The sequence below is a fragment of the Electrophorus electricus genome, chromosome 8 (genome assembly GCF_013358815.1).
Source record: "Electrophorus electricus isolate fEleEle1 chromosome 8, fEleEle1.pri, whole genome shotgun sequence".
Taxonomy (NCBI): domain Eukaryota; kingdom Metazoa; phylum Chordata; class Actinopteri; order Gymnotiformes; family Gymnotidae; genus Electrophorus; species Electrophorus electricus.
Window position 1 is genome coordinate 13,902,598 of NC_049542.1, and position 18,974 is coordinate 13,921,571.

The 18,974-nt window shown below is 42.8% G+C and overlaps 1 protein-coding gene across 6 annotated transcripts; it reads right to left on the reverse strand.

Annotated features, from left to right (window-relative positions):
- Positions 1 to 1,467: 1,467 nt before the first annotated feature.
- Positions 1,468 to 13,621, reverse strand: elavl3 (ELAV like neuron-specific RNA binding protein 3). Of its 6 annotated transcripts, none has more exons than XM_027027297.2 (7): positions 13,184 to 13,621; positions 6,793 to 7,009; positions 6,580 to 6,683; positions 4,266 to 4,419; positions 3,351 to 3,573; positions 2,799 to 2,837; positions 1,468 to 1,970 (listed from the first exon to the last, which is right to left on the reverse strand). In XM_027027297.2, the coding sequence occupies exons 1-7, from the start codon at positions 13,190 to 13,192 to the stop codon at positions 1,643 to 1,645; spliced, it is 1,074 nt and encodes a 357-aa protein (XP_026883098.1). In that variant the 5' UTR covers positions 13,193 to 13,621; the 3' UTR covers positions 1,468 to 1,642. The 6 variants fall into 6 exon arrangements, with proteins under 6 accessions (XP_026883098.1, XP_026883095.1, XP_026883096.1 ...); XM_027027294.2 differs by having other exon boundaries at positions 1,468 to 1,991; XM_027027295.2 differs by having other exon boundaries at positions 3,351 to 3,576.
- Between the last annotated feature and the right edge of the window lie 5,353 nt (positions 13,622 to 18,974).

Sequence of the window (18,974 nt, forward strand, 5' to 3'; positions counted from 1 at the left end):
GATTTGTGTGCACATTTTAAATCTATCTTTTTCTATCACATGACATTCTCTTGTTTTTACAGCAACGTTGCTCACCCTAGAACATTTCTAAGGGTGCTTTTGGGACTTTGGAATTCTGGCACAAAAGTGGGCATAATTTTCTCATTTTAAATGGGTCTTAATTATTTGTGGGTGGGGCAAATGGCATGATATTTTTACTGATTGAGTGGCTGTATCTTAAAACAGGTGTGAGAATGGAATGTCCTAGCCGGCATCACCTACCAGTATGTCTGCCTGTCTTCTGCCATCGTTCACATGACTGGCATCTCGGAAGTGCCAAAGTTCTCAGCTCAATCGATGAGAGCAGGTGCTAAACATCGGACAGAAGCGAGGGGGTGCAGGGCTAACAGGCATTAGCTAACCTCGCCTTATAATGCCAGTCTAAGATGTCAGCTATCATCTGTATGGCTTTCTTTTTTTAAAAAAAGCTTCATACAGACCATGTGTTTATAGAATGTGTCCTGGCTATAGGGGATGCTGACAGTCTCATGATAAGTAGTCCTTGGAAGGAGGACTTTTTTTTTTTTTTTTACGTGTACAAGTTTTGAATTTAGATTGTACATCTTGGTTACTAAATGAGATTTATTCCAGATGTACCCCTAGCCTTTTCATCACCAAGGGAACGCTGCCAAAAATGTTCCTAGTGGCATAGAAAGCTGGATGTGGTGGAATCAGTTTTGAACTATTAAAAAACTAGAGTGTAGAAACGCGTGGAGATTCTAGGTTACTTTTTGATGTAATAAAATAAGTCTTGGCTATTGTGTGTGGAAGTATGCATGTGTTTGTTCTTGTTTGTGTTTATGTTGACTGGCTTGTTTCAGGATGTTGAGGTGACTATGGTGTACTAATATCCTCTGGCACTGTGTCTGCCATCACACACGTTACTCATTGGCTATTGGGTCAGACCTTCAGTGGGGTGGTACAGACTGCAACCTTATGTGAAGCCAGGAAAATGTAATCAAAGTTCTAGAAAATGCTTACATACTTGGCTATTATAACCACCTTAAATATTGAATATATAGTTATATCATAATATATATAAGAGAACACTGTTTTTAATTTTTTTTCTTAGATCTAAAAAAATCACTGATTCAAAATGCCCAAGTGTAAAAAAAGTGACTACATCCACTCCATCAAGACTGGGGAGTTAATGGGCCAAGAGCTTCTGTAAATTGCACGTTTTTTTTTGATAATTTTTGTTCATCAGTAGTAGTAATTTGCCTGAATTAAATCAAAGCGCTCAGCACATTCTTCATCACATTCATTAAAACGTTCTCCCTCGCAAAACGCCCCCCACCCACAGAGCAGTTACCCACTAATTCAATTCAGGCAAACATAGGGGAGGACTAGCATGTTGTGTGAAGAGAAAATGAAAAAAACTCCTGTTTGTTGTTGTTGTTGTTTTTTTTAAACTCTGACTAAATGCACGCGTGTGTGGGGTGTATGTGTACATAACGTGTCCATGTGTGAATGTCTGTGTGTGTGTTGAATGAGTGTCAGAGAGAGACTCAGTCCATGCCCATGTAGAGTGAATTTGCAGGGAGCTTGCTGGCTCCCCCTGCAGGCTGAGGAGCGGTAGTGACCAGGCCCTGGCCCCTCCCACTCATGCCTTGTGCTGCTTGCTGGTCTTGAATGAGACCTGCAGCACGCGGTCACCCAGGCGATAGCCATTGAGGCTGGCGATGGCCATGGCAGCCTCATCATAGTTGGTCATGGTGACAAAGCCAAAGCCCTTACACTTGTTGGTAGTGAAGTCGCGGATCACCTTGACGTTGGTGACAGCACCGAACGGACCAAACAGCTGCCAGAGGACGCTCTCATCGGCCTCGGGGGACAAGTTGTAGACGAAGATGCACCAGCCTGCCCCAGTGGGGCCGGTCAGGTTTACCCCTGCCAGGCTGGTCATGCTGTCGATGGTGATGGGGGAGAATCTGGGGAAGAGAGAAGGAGAGCTACCATGGGTGTCATTCTGAAGTTCCACACCGCACGCCACACACTGCCTTCAAACACACACGCACAGGAACACGCCCCTGCTGATTCGGAGCCTCTGATTTGAGGGCTCGACAGCTGATCCTCATCTCCATACAGCTTTAAAAGCACACGGGCAGTACTGCAGGTTTCAGACAAACCTGCTCGCACTAGGAAAGGCAGAAAAGAACACCAAACAGCTTAGTTCTCTAATGCAAATTAACCCACATTCTCTGTGTATTTTAGTCATATTCCCTGGTGACCAAAGTCTCTGTAGAAATAGGACACAGGAATCACAACCTCCAACAGAAATCTCACAATTTTGAGCAAAACACAGAAACCTAGAAAGGGATGAAAGCAAACAAGAAATAAATCAACACAAAAAACTGGAGTGAACAGAAGAGACTCAAACGGAATCTGGTATGTCCATGCTAGTGGAAAAAAAAGGACATTAAAGCAACTGAAACTGAAACAAAAATGTTAGTTCAAGAAATAAATACATACAAATCAGTTCAATCGAGTAACCAACCAAAAGAAAGAAAAGGTTCAACAAAGCCATGCCAGAAGAGCCTGCTGGGCCACATGGGCATTTCACTTATTATTGCTTACTGTGTCACACTGACTGTGGCAGTGCAGACTGCATTTCAAGTCACCTTTCTAGTTGTAAGGTTACGTCAGCAGGGGGTATTCCGGGCACTTTGTTTGAGGTTGTCTTAGGCATGGATGCTTTTTTTTTTAAAAAAGACACCTTTGCTTTTGATTTATTTATTTTTTATTTTTTTGGAAATTACCTCTTGACTCCGTAGGTGGCGTTTAGTAAATTGTCGAGTCTGCAATGCAAGAGGGAGAATGAAGGAGGTGGAGACATTAGTGGCAAGATCTGACAAGCAGGCAACAGGGTTTTCATTTAACATGCAGCTTATGCATCCACTAGAGGGACCGCTACATCAGTCTCAGTCTCCACCAATCAGCGAACAGAGCTCTCCTAGCACCCTGATGCAATGCTTAGAGAGTCCTCAGGTGGTGGATTCAAAGTACTGCATCAGAGTAGTCTGTGTCCTTGTGTGTGATTGAATGCACAGAAATACAGTAACGCCATGCCACACTGTTTAATCCCCTATACAATTCTACTGTACTGCTCTGCAGCACAAATTGCACAGTAATGAGTCCGTTTCTAAGGCAACCTATATGAAGGACCATAGCGTATCATAATTAGTGTAAAAGCTCCAACTGTGAGCCCATGTTGGACTCTCTCTCCCTCTAGTGGCATGCGTCTGCTGCAGTTTAAAGCACAGGCCGGCAGAGTGGAGCAAGGAACGGAGGTTGGTGGGTGGATGCAGTACCTGAAGCGCTGGGTCTGGTGGTGCAGGGGCCCAGTGTAGCGGCGGGCTGTCTGGTACAGTTGTGTGAGCAGGGCCTGACCCGTCTTCTGGCTCGGGTTGTTTGCAAACTTGACCGTGATGGGCTCTGCCGCTCCCAGGGGCTTCTGGCCGTTCAAGCCTTTGATGGCCTCCTCTGCCTCGTTCCTCTTGTCAAAGCGGATGAAACCCACTCCTCGAGATAGGCCTGCTCCGGGAGGGCACAGGGGCAAAGGTCAGTACCCAGCCTGACTTTGGCTGCCAGCTTGACATTATCTGAGAGAGGATCTCATCAGACCTCAGACATTATATTGGTTCCTGATGTTAGTTTTATAGTCAAGATTTAAAAATTTTGCATAAGTTAAATCAATATTTCACCAGAAAATGGTGGTATTCAAAAGTACATATTCATATTTATTGTTTACACTTCTTATTGCTCTTATTTTGTGTTGCACCATGGTCCTCGAGAAACATTATCTTGCTTCACTGTATACCTGGATATAGATGAAATGACAATAAAGATTTGATGACTTGACATTGAAATGAAAGCTCAGAAACAGCATAGTTTCATATGGAAACGCTATGTGATCTCCACTAGATTTCATTCATCATTAATTGTGTTAGTAGTTTTATATAGGTTCTACCAGGGCGTCTCAAGCCTAGTCACGACAACCCATTGCTCTGCTGCGTCTCCCTGTCCCAACACACCCGGTCTGCATCATGAAGAGCCCGGCAACTAAGCAGCTGCACCAAGAGTGTTGGAACAGGCAGATCCTGACATAGTCCAGGGCAGTGGATCCACAGGGCTGGAGCTGAGAAGCCCTGTGGAGGACCATGTAATCAGGCAGTTGCTATCAGCTGGGCTGTTGCGGCCGTAGTGGGAGTGAGCCAAGGCTGTACCTGTGACCTGGTCCACCAGGATGCGCGAGGTGATGATCCGGCCATACTGCGAGAACAGTTGCTCCATGTCCTTCTGGCTCATGGTCTTGGGTAAGCCACTCACATACAAGTTAGCGTCACGAATGGATGCCGAGCTGGGTCTGGCATAGGATACCTACCGCCACAGCACAAACACATAGACACAGAGGGTTACACACACTGAGCTGCAAATGATGGCTCAGTTCTTAGTTCTCGGCACCTGCAGACTTCTCCGAGCTGCATTCCCCTGCCATTATGACGTCTATCCTCTTCCTCACACTGCTTCCCTGACGGCTCCGGAGAAAGGCCTCTACCTTCCCTTTTCATCCGTGCTTTCTTCCAGCGCCTGTGCTCTGACACGAACTCCATTGCAATCATGCTCTGTCTATGTCCCCTTGCTGTTTGCTCCTGCACACCACTTCCTAATCCCAGAGCCCCAGTATCTAGCAACACACTCCAACAGCCCTGCACCTCTGCACAGTCAGCCACTTCACTGAAATCTAATGTCTGCCCACTGGAGGCACTCTAACGAGAGCACTTTCTTGCTTTGTTGTATGATAGGCACAGTGTGGACCACCTCAGACACCGCAGTGTATGAGGCTTTAGGGCCTGGAGTTTGTTCTGACACTGAAATATTTTTCATGTTATACTGCCTTGCCTAGTATTTTGATCTAGCTCTGAAAAAAACAGATTTGTAGCTAAATGAGTATGATAGTAATTTATGGCATCATTATGAGTGTGTGTGTGTGTGTGTGTGTGTGTGTGTGTGTGTGTGTGTGTGTGTGTGTGTGTGTGTGTGTGTGTGTGTCTTTGTCTTTTCTCTCAGGGGAAAACTGTTCTCTTGGCAACCAGCAAGCCAAGTAAACAAAGTGTAAGACATGGAGCGTCCCTGACAACTCATAAACACACCCGTGGCCCAGCAAATTACACTACAAACACACACAACCTGCGATTTCACATGCTGCTTGTGTGTGAAGTTTTTTCAAATTACAACTTGTATCTGGTTGTTTTAAGAGATGACATTTTTCAGTGTGACTATCTAGACACTTTACTTTTGTTGAAGCTGTGATGTTGAGTTCCTGTTTCTGTGTGTGTGTGTGTGTGTGTGTGTGTGTGTGTGTGTGTTGGGGGTGTGGCTGGCACTGAGTACAACTAAGCAGCTGTATTGTTGGGGGACGAGGGTTATTGTTGGGTGAGTGTATGTGTGTGTGAGTGCATGAGTGTGTGTGAGTGTGTGCTGGAGAGTGGTCTGCGGTGGGCTTTCTGGGGCGGAGCCGGGTGTTGTGTTGGAAGGCTGGATCCTGCCCTATAATTAACCCTCTCCCTTTCTCTCCCACACTACAGATGGTGCCTGGAGCCCATATGGCCTCTAATCCTGTCACTGGCATTCTGCTCCCCACGCTGCCTCCGCCTAGCCCCCGCCCATGCTCCTCCCCTATCTGCCCCCCCCCCCCCCCGGCTTCCCCCCAGCTCCCCCACAATGCCTTATTGACATGGAAAATATGACATTTTCTGGGTTTGAAGGTGTGGGTGCAAGGAGAGGAGTTGAGAAGACCAGTGGTAAAGGATGGAGCAAGCATGTTGAGATAAGACAAACTTGTAGTTATTCTGTTATTATTTACATCACTTTGATCTGTTGATAGATGTAAGCCATATCACTCAATCTATTTAGCTAAAGAAGAATGTACATGTGATATATAAATGATGCAAATTATACAAAATATTACATTTTAGCAAATGCATACATTTGTGCATCTTTTCTTAAGGTAATTATCCTTCTTACTGTTCTAGGGCTCATGTGCTTTCTTTCTGTAAATCTTCCTCAGCCTATGTTTTGTCACAATCTTTGATCTGCTTTGATCAGGTGGGGATAGCAGGCTGGATGGTCTAATCTCTCTTTCTTCCTAAACCCCAGTTGAAACCACGCCCACCCATCCCCAACTGAATTTGGGGACAAAGAAGGTCCTAATTAGCCAAGATTGGAGGCAGATGGGACTCTCTGCTCCCTGACTCCGCCCCCCACCCCAATTCCCTGCACTGCACCCCCTAATTACATTTCCATCACAATCACCTCTGCACACAGCCTGCTTTGCTTTCTGACCTATGCTCGCGCCTTTCTCTCTCCCTCTCTCTCATTTCTTTCTTTAGTTCCTGTTGTTCCTCCACCCCCATCTTCAGCCCTCTATCTCTCCTCTGTTTTCTCCGTCATCTCTGTCTGTCCCTCTGTTTTATTCTTTTGCTTTCTGGCCCTTGGCAGGGGGTTTATTCAGGAGCAGGGGTTCGGGGGTGCGCTTACCTTGATTGTTTTTGTCTGCAGTTTGAGACCGTTGAGTGTGTTGATGGCTTTATCAGCATCGTTGGGGTCGACGTAGTTTACGAAGCCATAGCCCAGGCTCTGACCTACAGCATGACCGAAACAATCAATCACAGCTCAACACACAGTCACACATGTGTCATGACATCTCTGAGTTCTATTCTTTCTGCAGGAGGAGGTGGTGTCTGGCATCACCTGTGATCTTGTCTCTGACCAGTTTGCAGGACTCGATCTCGCCGATGCTCCCGAAAAGGCTCTTGAACTCCTCCTGGGTCATATTCTGAGGCAGATAGTTGACGATCAGGTTGGTCTTGCTGTCATCTGTGGCGCCGTTGGTACTGATGACTGGGCCATTGGGCATACTGGTTCCGCTTGGACCATTGGACACCTGAGTTTCCATGGTGCTGATTATCTGAGAAGGGAACACTGATAAATCAGTGGCTGCACTGTATGTGACCACGAGGGTGGGATTGGCCTTTGTGTCAGTGAGGCTTGCCACTGTGTTTAAAGAGGCAGCTTCCAAACCACTCCTGATTCCACTTATTGCCTGGTGAAAAGTCAATGTGTCTGAATGGTGTAGGAGCAAGTAGGGGCAAAGCCCAACCTCCCTGCTCTTCCGTGTTCCTCTATTCTGTCCTCATTCTCAGTGTCTCTGCTGCTGCTAGATTTAGAGATGTCATAGCCCTGCTGCGCTCTGGTCCTCTCTACAGGGTCAGCAGTCTGACAACTCACTAATGGATGGAAATGGACATGTTGACGCTGTGTGTCACCCCGCTGCATGACAGTTTCTCTCTATTACTAAAGTAACTTTCATATTCCTTTTTTCTGTTTGCTCATAAGGGATCCCATCTTGTACATCAATATTGTATGTGATTTTAATTTAATTTTTTACTGCAACTTCCCACTATGCGATACATATTATGAACTTTTGTGTTTTAGTTTGACTTCCTGAAAGTAATTTGTTCACTTTCAGGTTTTTGAATGTCTGTTGGTGCATTTTGTCCAGTGTTGCGAGCAACTGTACATCAGTGGTATTAGAATATTACTGTTTGCATAAGAATATTAGTCAGCCTCAGTTCACTAAGAGCACACTCCTTTTCACAGAATAACCCCAGGGGTGGAATGAGAAAGCTCACACACCCAATTAATGATGCAACTCTGATCTTTTTATATGATCCCTGTTAACAGGTACAACTGTAACTAGTCACCCCACATCATTCTGAAATCATTAAATAATTTTAGTCTGAGGGGACTTTAATAAAAAAATGTTGACTGATAAAGGCTGATTTCACTTTAATTAATTTCAACATTTATATTCCTGTATTAAACTGCTGGTATGGGGTTTTACAAGAAGCATTTTCCCCCTACTGGGTGTGGTCTGAGCTTTTCTTCCTCCTTTTTGTCTCATATTTGATTCTTATCTTGCTCCATCGACTTTTGTTTCATATCTGCCTATAATCGAGCTCCATAACTTCCTCCCTCCTTTGAAACCAGGTTGCCCAGGTAACAACATCTCGATGGCTGTTGCTGCTGGCTGGCTTTGGCTCACTTTTAGCAGTGCATGTATGTGTGCATGATGTATGTGTGTGTTTTAATGTTTGTTTTTGTGTGTAAGTGCATGTATGTCTATGTTCGCTAAGAGGGAAGCAATTGAGAATGGTCTCTGTCAGTCAAACATCAGTCTCCTTTGTGAGTAAATTAAATAAGCCCTCTGTTCTGAGCAAAATGTAGATTGCAGGAAAACTGCCCCTGACAGGCAGAAAGCACCAGCAAAGCACAGACGACTGGGTTATTACAGCCTAAAAATAAAAACACTGCAAACACAGATTCTGGCAAAAACCCCTGGGCTGCATGACAAATAGTCTTGCTGTCCCCCATATATCAATTTTCCCCCATGACATAAAGTCTTCAACATAAGTCCTAAAGCATTGCTAATGCGTAGACTCTACAGGCATACACTAGTAGGCGCTAGTGGAGCATCTCATTCCACTAAGTGACAGGGCTGACACAAACCTTTCCATGGCCTAGCTACCCTTCCCAATGAATGCGGAATGTTACGTAACAAAAAGCAGCACGCTGGAGAACGATGATGAGGAAGAGAGTGTTTCGTCCCCAAATCTGTGACTCACACAGACAAGCCTGCCGAGAGGCTTGGCAAAGCTTTCAGTCAAGCAGGAAGTTCAGTGCTGAGGGCTGACACCAAGGCGACGGAGGATGATGGGCACTCCTCGGTTGCACCGTGGTCTGCCGGCTTTTACGCAATGGACGGCTGCATTGCACTCGCCATGAGCCGCAATCCCTTCTCTTACCCTGACATCCGCTTTTCTACTTCAAGTGACCTGGAGGATTTCTAGTATTTAACGCCCCGTATCAGGTTTGCACATATGCACAGGGGTCCAGACATCTGAAACAATCTCCTGCCTTCCATGCAAGCCGGCTGGTTCCTTTTCGACTACTTCTCTGAGTTGTAAAACCTAGTTTGCACATTCTTTCACAATCCCTATCAGTAATTGGCATAACAGCACTGCTACTTCCCAGGAACTGCTAGCCAAGTTCAATAATGGAAAGCACTGAAAATGTTCCCACTGTCCGAATGGCTTCATGTGCAGTGGTTGTGTTAGAAAATCTCTGCTAATTCAGCAATTTGAAAAACAGGCACACATTGTTTTTCAGGACTTTAAGAGTGTATGTAGGAGTGAGATAGGATATGTTGTAAAAATAAAAGACTGGTGGGGTGAAAATGTTTCAAATTAAAACATCATTTGTATGTAAAAATGATATAGAACAGAATTATGTTAAATTGAGTTTTTTAGATTTAGTTGTTGAAATATTCAAATGCAGAGCAAAAATAAATAAATAAATAAACAAAATTTATTATATTAAATGTGTCCCGAGGAATCTGTCAGTTTGCCTGTTGCCAACATTTATTCACGTATCTCTATTCATAGACCTCTATTTTTCAAAAATATATTTATTTAACCTTCACAAAATATATATTGTCTTGCCACTTTTCATAGAATGTAAATGTGCCGTTTTGGCTCATTAAAGTCTTTGGTGATGAAAAGTGAAATCAAAGGTAAAGAACTATTCAAAACTGACTGCAAAAGGAGAGCTGCTTATGTGGCCTGCTGCAGCACGTCATTTCCTTAACGTCCTTGTACTGCGAGGAAGCCATTTTCTGAAAAGAATTGTGCTTCTTGACAAAGTCTCGCGAGATCAACAAGCATCAATTTGGCGTCTGATACAAAACAGTTATGCATTCTTTTTCAATGCCTCCAATAATAATAGTTTTAAATTAATATATTTTAAAAAGAGCATCAGTTTGTTCTTATAAGGACAGCGAACACTTGAAATTGCACTACAGTCACGATACTTTTTTCTCTCAAATTAAAAAATGTAAATGACTGGCCTCTGGACTAAAATGTAAATGTTGGTGTGCCAAGCGGCCGTGTTAGTGGCACAGATTACAGGATTATCCTAAACAAAGGACATTAGGCACACTCTCACCGCATTTTATAGGATCACAGCGGCAGCTGTAAAGATACAGGACACAAGTCAAATCTCTAGCATTCACGAGCAAACGCCTAACGGCTAAATCCGCTCTTCAGCTTTGAAATTATTAGGTGGATAAAAACAATTGGGTTCGTTTTGCCTAGGGGAAAGTACAATTTATCAAGAACCTTGTCGATTTTATATATACGCCTGCCTTTTGTGTTAAATAAATAACGTTTATGTATTATGATTTTAAAAATCAAAAACGCAACCTATAGTGGTGAAAGCATTGCATAGCGTGTTAAACCCCTGTTTGGGCGCTATCCAGAGTGCTGAAGTAGGGAGCGACTGAAAGGGTTTCCCTTTCGCAAAGAGAGTATCCTATTTGCCCTCTCCAAAACAGCGAAGTATAGCTTTAGAAATTATCCCACCAACCCTCAACTCTCTCGGTGTGGTTATTACGTTCATTGCAATTAAGATATTTTCATTAAAAGCGAAGGCTTCGTTGCTTAATTTACCCGACCTATCCGAAACGTTTAAATCGTTATCCCCTTTCCCTTTGATTGCGCGAGGACATGTGTGCTCTGTGGGCATTCATAAATCCAAGAGCCTTTTTGCTGAATAAACGTATTGACACAACCAAACAAAAGCGCCACCCGTTCCTCCTCTTCTCGCGCTCAGAGACCACGGCAGCACTATGAATATTAATGTAAACAGTGGCGCTTTGTGTCGAGGCCAGAGGCTGCGGGACTCTTCGTGAACAATGAACATCACAACTGCCTCCACTTTCCTCTTTCCTTACAGCACAACAATAATAACGGTAGTAGCAATAATAGCGATAATAATAATAATAATAATAATAATAATAATAATAATAATAATAATAATAATAATAATAATATCATTTTTATTGCTATTTTGTTGTTTTAGTTATTGATATTAGCAAATGCTACAAAACAATATTTTGTGTTGTGGTTTTATTGTTTAGGTTTTAGGCATATGAACTAGCTTTGTATCCTTATAAGGCGATTATTGAAATTAGTATTTCTTCAAGCATCATAAGCGTTATTTTGAACCCACCACTGATTCATTATTTATTTTACAGTGACGTAAATGTCGATGAAAGAAAGCGTTTTCTATTACACACCTTAAAAATAAGGCAAGCGGCCATGACCCTGGTGGGATGACACATGGTACTGGATGTAGTCGTCTTATGTTTCTTTCTTGATTTGAGCAAACTTCCTCATTTAGATATAACACTTTAAGCATTACATTGATCGTATATGTGTCAGAATGGGTTTTGCTGTTTGTCACTTATGTCCTTGGAGTTGTGTAAGTGCCTCGAGAAGGTTATCTGACTCAACTATTTTATTTGCTTGGCACTGCGCTAGAGGAATGTTCGCGGAGGACTGCGGAACGCGTGAACAGGAGGAAACTTCGCAGGCCCGCTCTCGGTGTTTAGGTTAATCGTAAATATAAGACCATAACGTTTCCTTTATCGAGAATAACATAACCAATGTAACCAAATAATCGACCGAAGATTGTATTAGAGGCTAAACACATTAATAGCATGGGCCGTCCTTTGTTTGAGGTCAGCTGTCATCCTGAAATGACCTCAACTGCACCCCTTTATCAGTAAACTAGGATCGCCTGTATTGTCATGGGTCGTCGAGGCCTACACTGCAATCTCTTCACGTGCACACGGATGCTGTCGAGCTACAGTCAGATGGCTATTCCAGGCCACGTGTAAATATCTTTCAGCTAGGCATATTCGAATATTTCCCCAAAACATGGATGTTACGTGTCTCACAATTCACAACGACAATGTTATAGCTCGGTACAAACAAGCTGTCACTTGATGTCTAAAATATTTCTTATATGTTTAGTAAGCTGTGTAAATATATCTGTAAATATATATATATATATAATATATAACTGAACTTATCTGTGGATAGTGACTTTATTTTTTCTCTACTATAATGTTGTAGATGTTAACGTTTTCTGTTGGGGACTTTCGAGAAGTCAGACTCAGAACCTTCCGAGAACCTGCCAGCGCGTGCCATCGCCTAGTCTTCCACCGAAGAAGACACGCCCAAAACGCAATCCGGCCTCTCGTTCTTTGTGTTTCTAATTAAATCATAATCACTTAAACAGAAATTCCTCTAGCTAATTCAGTAAAAATCTTTACATTTTAAAAGTCACTTGGAATCTCGAAGCCTTTGATATTTCCATCTCATGTGCTCAGTTGCGTCGTAACGAGAGCCTTTATAATTTTTTTGACTTGCCTGATTCAATCCAAACCAGTGGATGCGTAATAGGCAACCTCCCCTCCCCCTCCCACTCTCTGAATGACTCGACCCTTTTCTTTGCCTTGCTCTCTGTGGGCTCTGAGCCTCCGAGGCATCATGTTTTGTCTCAGAAATTCGTCTCGAGCATCCCATTGCTGCGCAAGGCAGTTAAAGAAAGGCAGTACGCTCCCGTCGTCGCGCAACCGCACGCGGCCTCGATGCCCCGAACGCCCTTCTCTGCCTTTCCAGCAACCTTCGCTACTCCTGCAGAATTCCGAAGCGCGCGCGCGCTGTGTGACATATCACACAATTACTTCTGTGTCATTATGATGGACAAAAGCACAAACGATGCAAGCAGATGTGCATTTTTAAATACTCGATGAGAAATAGACACAAAGATAGAAGAAAGCATCGTTAACGATGACCCACAGAAAACGTCGAAGTAGCGCGCTTTAGTGTAGCAGCCAGCCATTGCGCATCCCTGTATCACGTTACTAATACCCACCACTGATCGTTAATCTTGTTTACACAATCCGATTTGAGAGTATGTCAGTATGTAAATAAGGTATGTTGTCTTAATGTTACATTTACATTTATGAAATTACGAAAATCCAACTGATTCAACTGTAATATCGAATTTAACAATAAACAGTAAGCTCAGATATGCAAATAATATGTGCTGGCCCATACAGAAGTCCTCTACACACAGTGAAATATGGGAGAATGCAAGAATATATATATTTTTTTTGTGTGTGTGATGCTACAATAGGGTCCCCTGCAAGCAAAACAAAAAAGGGCATACGTACAGTAACCATTCTTGTACAACGATGAGCAAGATCTAGGTCCTTCGTTCCGCAGGTCTTCAGGCCAGCTGGAGGTTTACTATTCTTTAGCCTGGTTGATATGTGGCTCAATTAAACAAAATTTCGATTTCCGAAATCAAAAGAAAAAAAAAAGAAAAAAGGAAAAAGGAGCCTTCTCTTGGGCGTAATTCTCAGCCCAGGAGATGGTAGGTTTCCTTAAAACGAGAGAAAATGAGGAGAAGAGGGTTTTCTTCGGGACGATGATGATGATGATGAGAGAGAGAGATTTCTCTCCACGCGGCGTGGGCGATGGTTCGGAATGGAAAAAAAAGAGAAGCAGTGATCCCCGGCAGGGTGTGTCCAGGGGAGGGTGTTCTGGGTAGGCCGTGGCGCGCACGCGTGTGAGTGTGTGTGTGTGTGTGTGTGTGTGTGTTTCCCAGCTCCTCGCAGTCTCCTTCTGTGCCTCTGCTGCAATGTTCTTCTTTTATGTGTCGTTCTGCCAGGAAAATCTGGCTCCTGATTGGCTAATTGGGAAGGGAGGGCACTACAAGGCAGCCATTGCTATATACTGCTCTCCCATTATCCTCTTCAGGAGAGATCACCAAGACCCCCCCATCTCTCGCTCCCCATCCCCCGACAAGCACTCTCTCTCACACACACACACACACACACACACACACACACTACCTTCCCTCTGCCCCCCCCTCCCTACACACACACACTTCCCCAGATCCTGGCTCCCTCTGCTACACACACACACTCCACACTGAGATGCAAGAATAGAACTCCACCTGCACCATCAGAACAGATGGGTGCAGAAAAGACAAGAACCTTATCTTTCTCTTTTCTCCCCCCCCCCCGCCTTATTCTGTTTTCCTTTCACTAATCCTCCTCATGTTGTATACTTCGGTTTGTCATTTTGCAAGTGTACTTTCAGTTAGCAGACAGTCACCATCACTAGCCAATGGCTAAATGAATACCCAGACAAACAGGAAAACAGAGGAAGGTTTATCCAGTAAGAGGCCATGTTGTAAACAAAGTTGTGGGATGACTAATATAAGCATTTCCCCACTACTTACAAACAAAATAAAGGTGTGTGATAGTGCTAAAAGTCAATTTGAATGGAGCAATTTGATTTGGGGTGGAATGATAAAAAGCCATTTGATTTGGACAAATACAACTGTCCAATAGATACTCACAGTGTTTTTGCAGCATGGCTGGGAAAATAGGAGGTTTTATTTACAGGAAATTATTAAAAGAAGACATCTGAAATGTCTTAGAATTTGAAAAACAACAGTTACATTTGTAAATTTTGGAAACCTTTGTAGATGTAGCGCAGCATATTATGTGACACCTCTGATGTTCTCAGATGACACCAGAAGTGGCTCATGAAGTGTGACTAAGTCATTTTGGGTTACACATTGAAGACAAGAGAACTGTTTATTTGAGTCTCTGTGGACCACTACAGCACTGATCCATGATCCATCTCTTATTTGATGGACCATTACTAATTCTTTGAGGAGTATGCAGTTTTACTTCTGATATAAAAGAGGACAAACTCAAATATTTCGCTTCCTCTTCAAATGTAATCAATCAACCAGTTTTTGCGATGTTAATTTTGTAGTCATAAACGTATATTACTTGTTAGCCTCATAGCACCATTGCAATTATGTATACAAGCAAAATATAGACACCAAATACTTTTTAGTTAAGGTTGTTCAGTGTTACAAAATGAATAACCTGTTAAGGCAATTAAATATTGCCTCCATTATAAAATGTCATGTATTCTAACAGAAAATATGCTACTTTATACGAGTAATGTTGGTTAAGCAACGGGTTAAAAATGTTGATCAAGATTTCCCAAATGTTTTTATTAACAATGAACTACTTAAAAATACCTAATACATATATAGCCTGTTAGCTTTGTTATGATACTTTACAGCTAGGTATAGAAATAATACAATAAAAAATAAAAGCCAATATTTTTGCCAGCATTTTTAAGTAGCTGATGGTGTCAGAAAGATTAGGGGGATAGTGTTTTGAAAACGAATGTGAATTTCTGTAAAGTTTACAGAATAATACATAAAGCTGCATAAGTGGACTGTTAGGTTGATCTAAACTTAAAATTTTATCTTAATTTATTTCTTTCTAAATGTATGTATGTATGTATGTATGTATGTATGTGTTTATTTATTTATTTATTTATGAATAAATACAGACACAGAAAATGCATAAGCGTTGGGTGATATTTAGACATTGATATTATTTTGCAGAGGTCTAAAATACATGCCTTTCTTTCCTCCTTGCAAATTCTTGTTAAAGCTCTTTCTCACATATCATAAGTGCAAATGAGCTGATGAATATTTTTGCCAAGCTCTAAAAAAGCTTCAACTGATTTCCTCTGTTAACAGTTACTGTCAAAAGGTCTCAAGATGTAGTTCTCAAGCTGTTTGGCATAGCTGAAGGTGGGTGGGTTGGTGGGGGCTGCTTCATGAGAAATTTGTGCACGTTGAAGCTGTGTTCCGAGTACCAGTGGGAAGTATACATCAGATTTGCATCGAGCTGCATGACTGAGGTGCTCGACTCTGTAAGGCCGCAGGATCACCTGACAGGGAAGCTGGAACAGAAGAGGCTGGCTGCTTGAGAACAGCGTTAATTCAGCATATTGTACTCAGGGACTTGTTTTCAAGAAACATTTTCCTCTGCATTATATTAACTTTTTAAATGAGGTTATTATTGATTTTAAGTTGGATGATAAATTACATGTATTAGCCAGCAAGGTTGAAAAGTTCCTCTCTATACACAGCCTTTAAGTGGAATGTAATTCAAAAGTAAATAATGGTAATTAAAATTAATTTATTATGTGTGATTCCTTGCATGATTCCTTAATTATATTACTGATAATAATTTTAACAAGCAATGTGGAATAATTAGAATAATTTTAAAAGTGGCATTTCCAAATATACAAATTTCTTTTTCTAACGTTCTTTTTTTTTCAAAATAAATTAAACCAAATTCAACCATTCTTTTTATTCTAGTAATTTGCTAATGCATATAAAGCATATAAAGATTTTGATTCAACTGAGAAACTTTCAAGCACTTGCCATATTATAAAATTTATTCGATGTTGAAGCGAGTACCACTAGTACAAAGTGGGTGTCCCTGGTTCTCAGCTGGAAGATCAGTTTGCTGATTACAGTAGCAGTCGTTGCCCCCCCTCCCCCCTGGGCTCCTCCCTTAGAGGTGGGGACATACTGAGACTGACAGTGTGGTCTCATCTATAATGCATTCCCAGCCCCGGGACATGAGGCGTAACAAACAACCTATTTGTGGCCAGACCCCCACCAGGGCCTAACCTCAGGCTGCATGTGAGGTGTGTGCTCCGGAGCACTGATGATGACAGAGAAGTGTGTTTGTGAAATGGTCCTCCTTCTTACATTCCTTCTGCACTGTCCTTGTGTGACCTTGTGAAGTGCTCAGTCTCTTCTTCTTCAGGAATCCTGTGAGTGATGCTAGGCATGGCCAACGGCCTCCACTCAGAAGCCGGGCAGCAGGAGATGCTGCCATTGCGAGCAGTGGTTTGGTAAACATGCACAAGCACAGCAGCTTAAAAGCCACTTTCAAACACCGATTCACATTTAGACTCCTGAGATAGGTGGTTGCTTAGATATGTTTGGGTTCGTTAAGCAAGCTATGCCAGGTCAATGAGACTATTTTTGCTTGAGTGTTTCTTGGGTTCCAGGTTAGCAGTGCAGGCACATCGGGTGTGGGAGTGAACTTTCTTCTGTGAGTCTGCTCTGAGCTCAGCCCTAACCCCAATGCCAACCCCAACCGCAGTGCTAATCCTAACACTAACGCCAACCTCAACCCCAACCCTAATCTGTCTTGGTATGACTGCTGATCATCTGAATCACTGTAACACATCTTGCCTACTCTCTCTTTCTATCTCTTTCTCTTTCTGCATCTCTCTGTGTCTGTAACTCTCTCTTTCTCCCTCACGTTCTCTCACTTTCTCCCTCTCTCTCTCCTTCTCATTTTCTCTCTCACGCTCCTCTTTCTCTTTTTTCTCTCTTTCTCTCAGTTCTTGTCTTGTAGGCCTGTCCCAGTCCTTGTGGGCCCTGTCTGATTTTTTACATAATTGCCTTACATAAGTAGTCAGATAGGCTTGGAGCTTGGATGATATTAGTGGCGATGAATATTTCATGAGGAAAGCTCTCGTTAAGTGTTAATAAGAGACTGGACACAACGACGCCTCCCGCTGTCAGCCTGTCTTAACCCCCTACTTCACCTCCCCTACCCTAACCCCACCCATCAACCCCTTACTATCTTTTCTACTATACCAGGCATGCATTTGCCTGACTGGGCATCTCTTGTGTCCGAGAGCACCCGAATGGTAAATGGTGTGTGTGTGTGCAGGGGCCACAAAGTGCCCAGGCCTTGTTCAGTCTCTCCATCCCTCTCTTCTTCTCCAGCTCTCTCTCTCTCCTTCCCACTCTCTCTTCCCTCTTTTGCACTTAGTGTGAATAAACAAGCTTTATTGTGGACTCTCATTAAAGGCTCTGTCAACTCGGTGGGTGGGTGGGTGTGGGTTGGGGTGGGGTGGAGGTGCTGCTGAAGCCAGCCCAGAGGTAAGAGGGCGTCTGAAGCACCTATTCAGTGCACTGATTCAGAGGTTCAAGCACAGCAGTTGCTTGAAGCCCTGGCCGTAATTTTCACTGATTATTTATAATGTTCATGGGGCCTCCACGAGAGCAGATTAACAGCCCCGCCTCTTTTGTTCCTGCAGACGTTAAGCCATAATGAGACACTACGGCTCTCTAATGGCGCTCTCAATCAGCCTCGATTCTGTGCATGCAACTTTTTTCTTTTTTTCTCTTCCCTTCACCAGTCTCTTCGGACATGCAGTTGTTGCGAACAGATTCATAATGAGTGGCTTGAAAATATTTTGTAACTTGAATATATCCTTCATGGGGTGGGGGAAACAGCAACAAGCCAGTGCAGTAGACTGGGTGAACTGGGCAGGCTGTACTGTTGAAACTGGAACTGCTCTATCCCAGTCAGTCCAGCCTTTACCCAAAAGACAAATTTAGGAGCAGGCACGTTTCTTATGCCTAAATGCTAATTGTGTGTTGTGTTATACTGACAACAGCCATGAAAGTCTTTTACAGTATCAGAGCCTCCAACATTTTATTTTACAAAGTGGTGTATGTGTGGTCATTAATATGTAACTTGGCATACTTTATTATTTAATGGAGCTTTGTGAGCCTTAATATGATCGGCTGTTACATTACGTCATGTCAAGTGTCAAAACCAGGGCTCTATAAGGCTAATTACTTGTCACATGGTGTTCAGTCATTTGCAGCGGCTTAGTCAAGTATGTGCATTAACATTTAGCTGTTAAAAGATACTTGTCACTTAGATTTGTGTTGTGAAAACCATTCACAATGACCGTACTTAGCCAATGATAGTCAATTTCAAAATACATCAAGGGATCTGGTGGTTTTATTGTTTTGGTAAAGTGTTTATTGACGATATAAAAACTTTTTTTTTTTTTTTACAACAGTGACAATGGTAGCCAAAGATGGATGCTGAAGTGGTTCCTACTTATGATTTCAGTGTTTGTATGATGTTAGCATGTAGGAGAGTGTAGTAGCTGTATTGTAACGTGGGGTGTGTTACCTGGCTATATCATAGTGTGGGTGTGTTTTCTGACCACATTGTAACATGAGATGTGTTATCTGACTGACATAGTGTGGGGTGTGTTATCTGACTGTAACATAGTGTGAGGTATGTT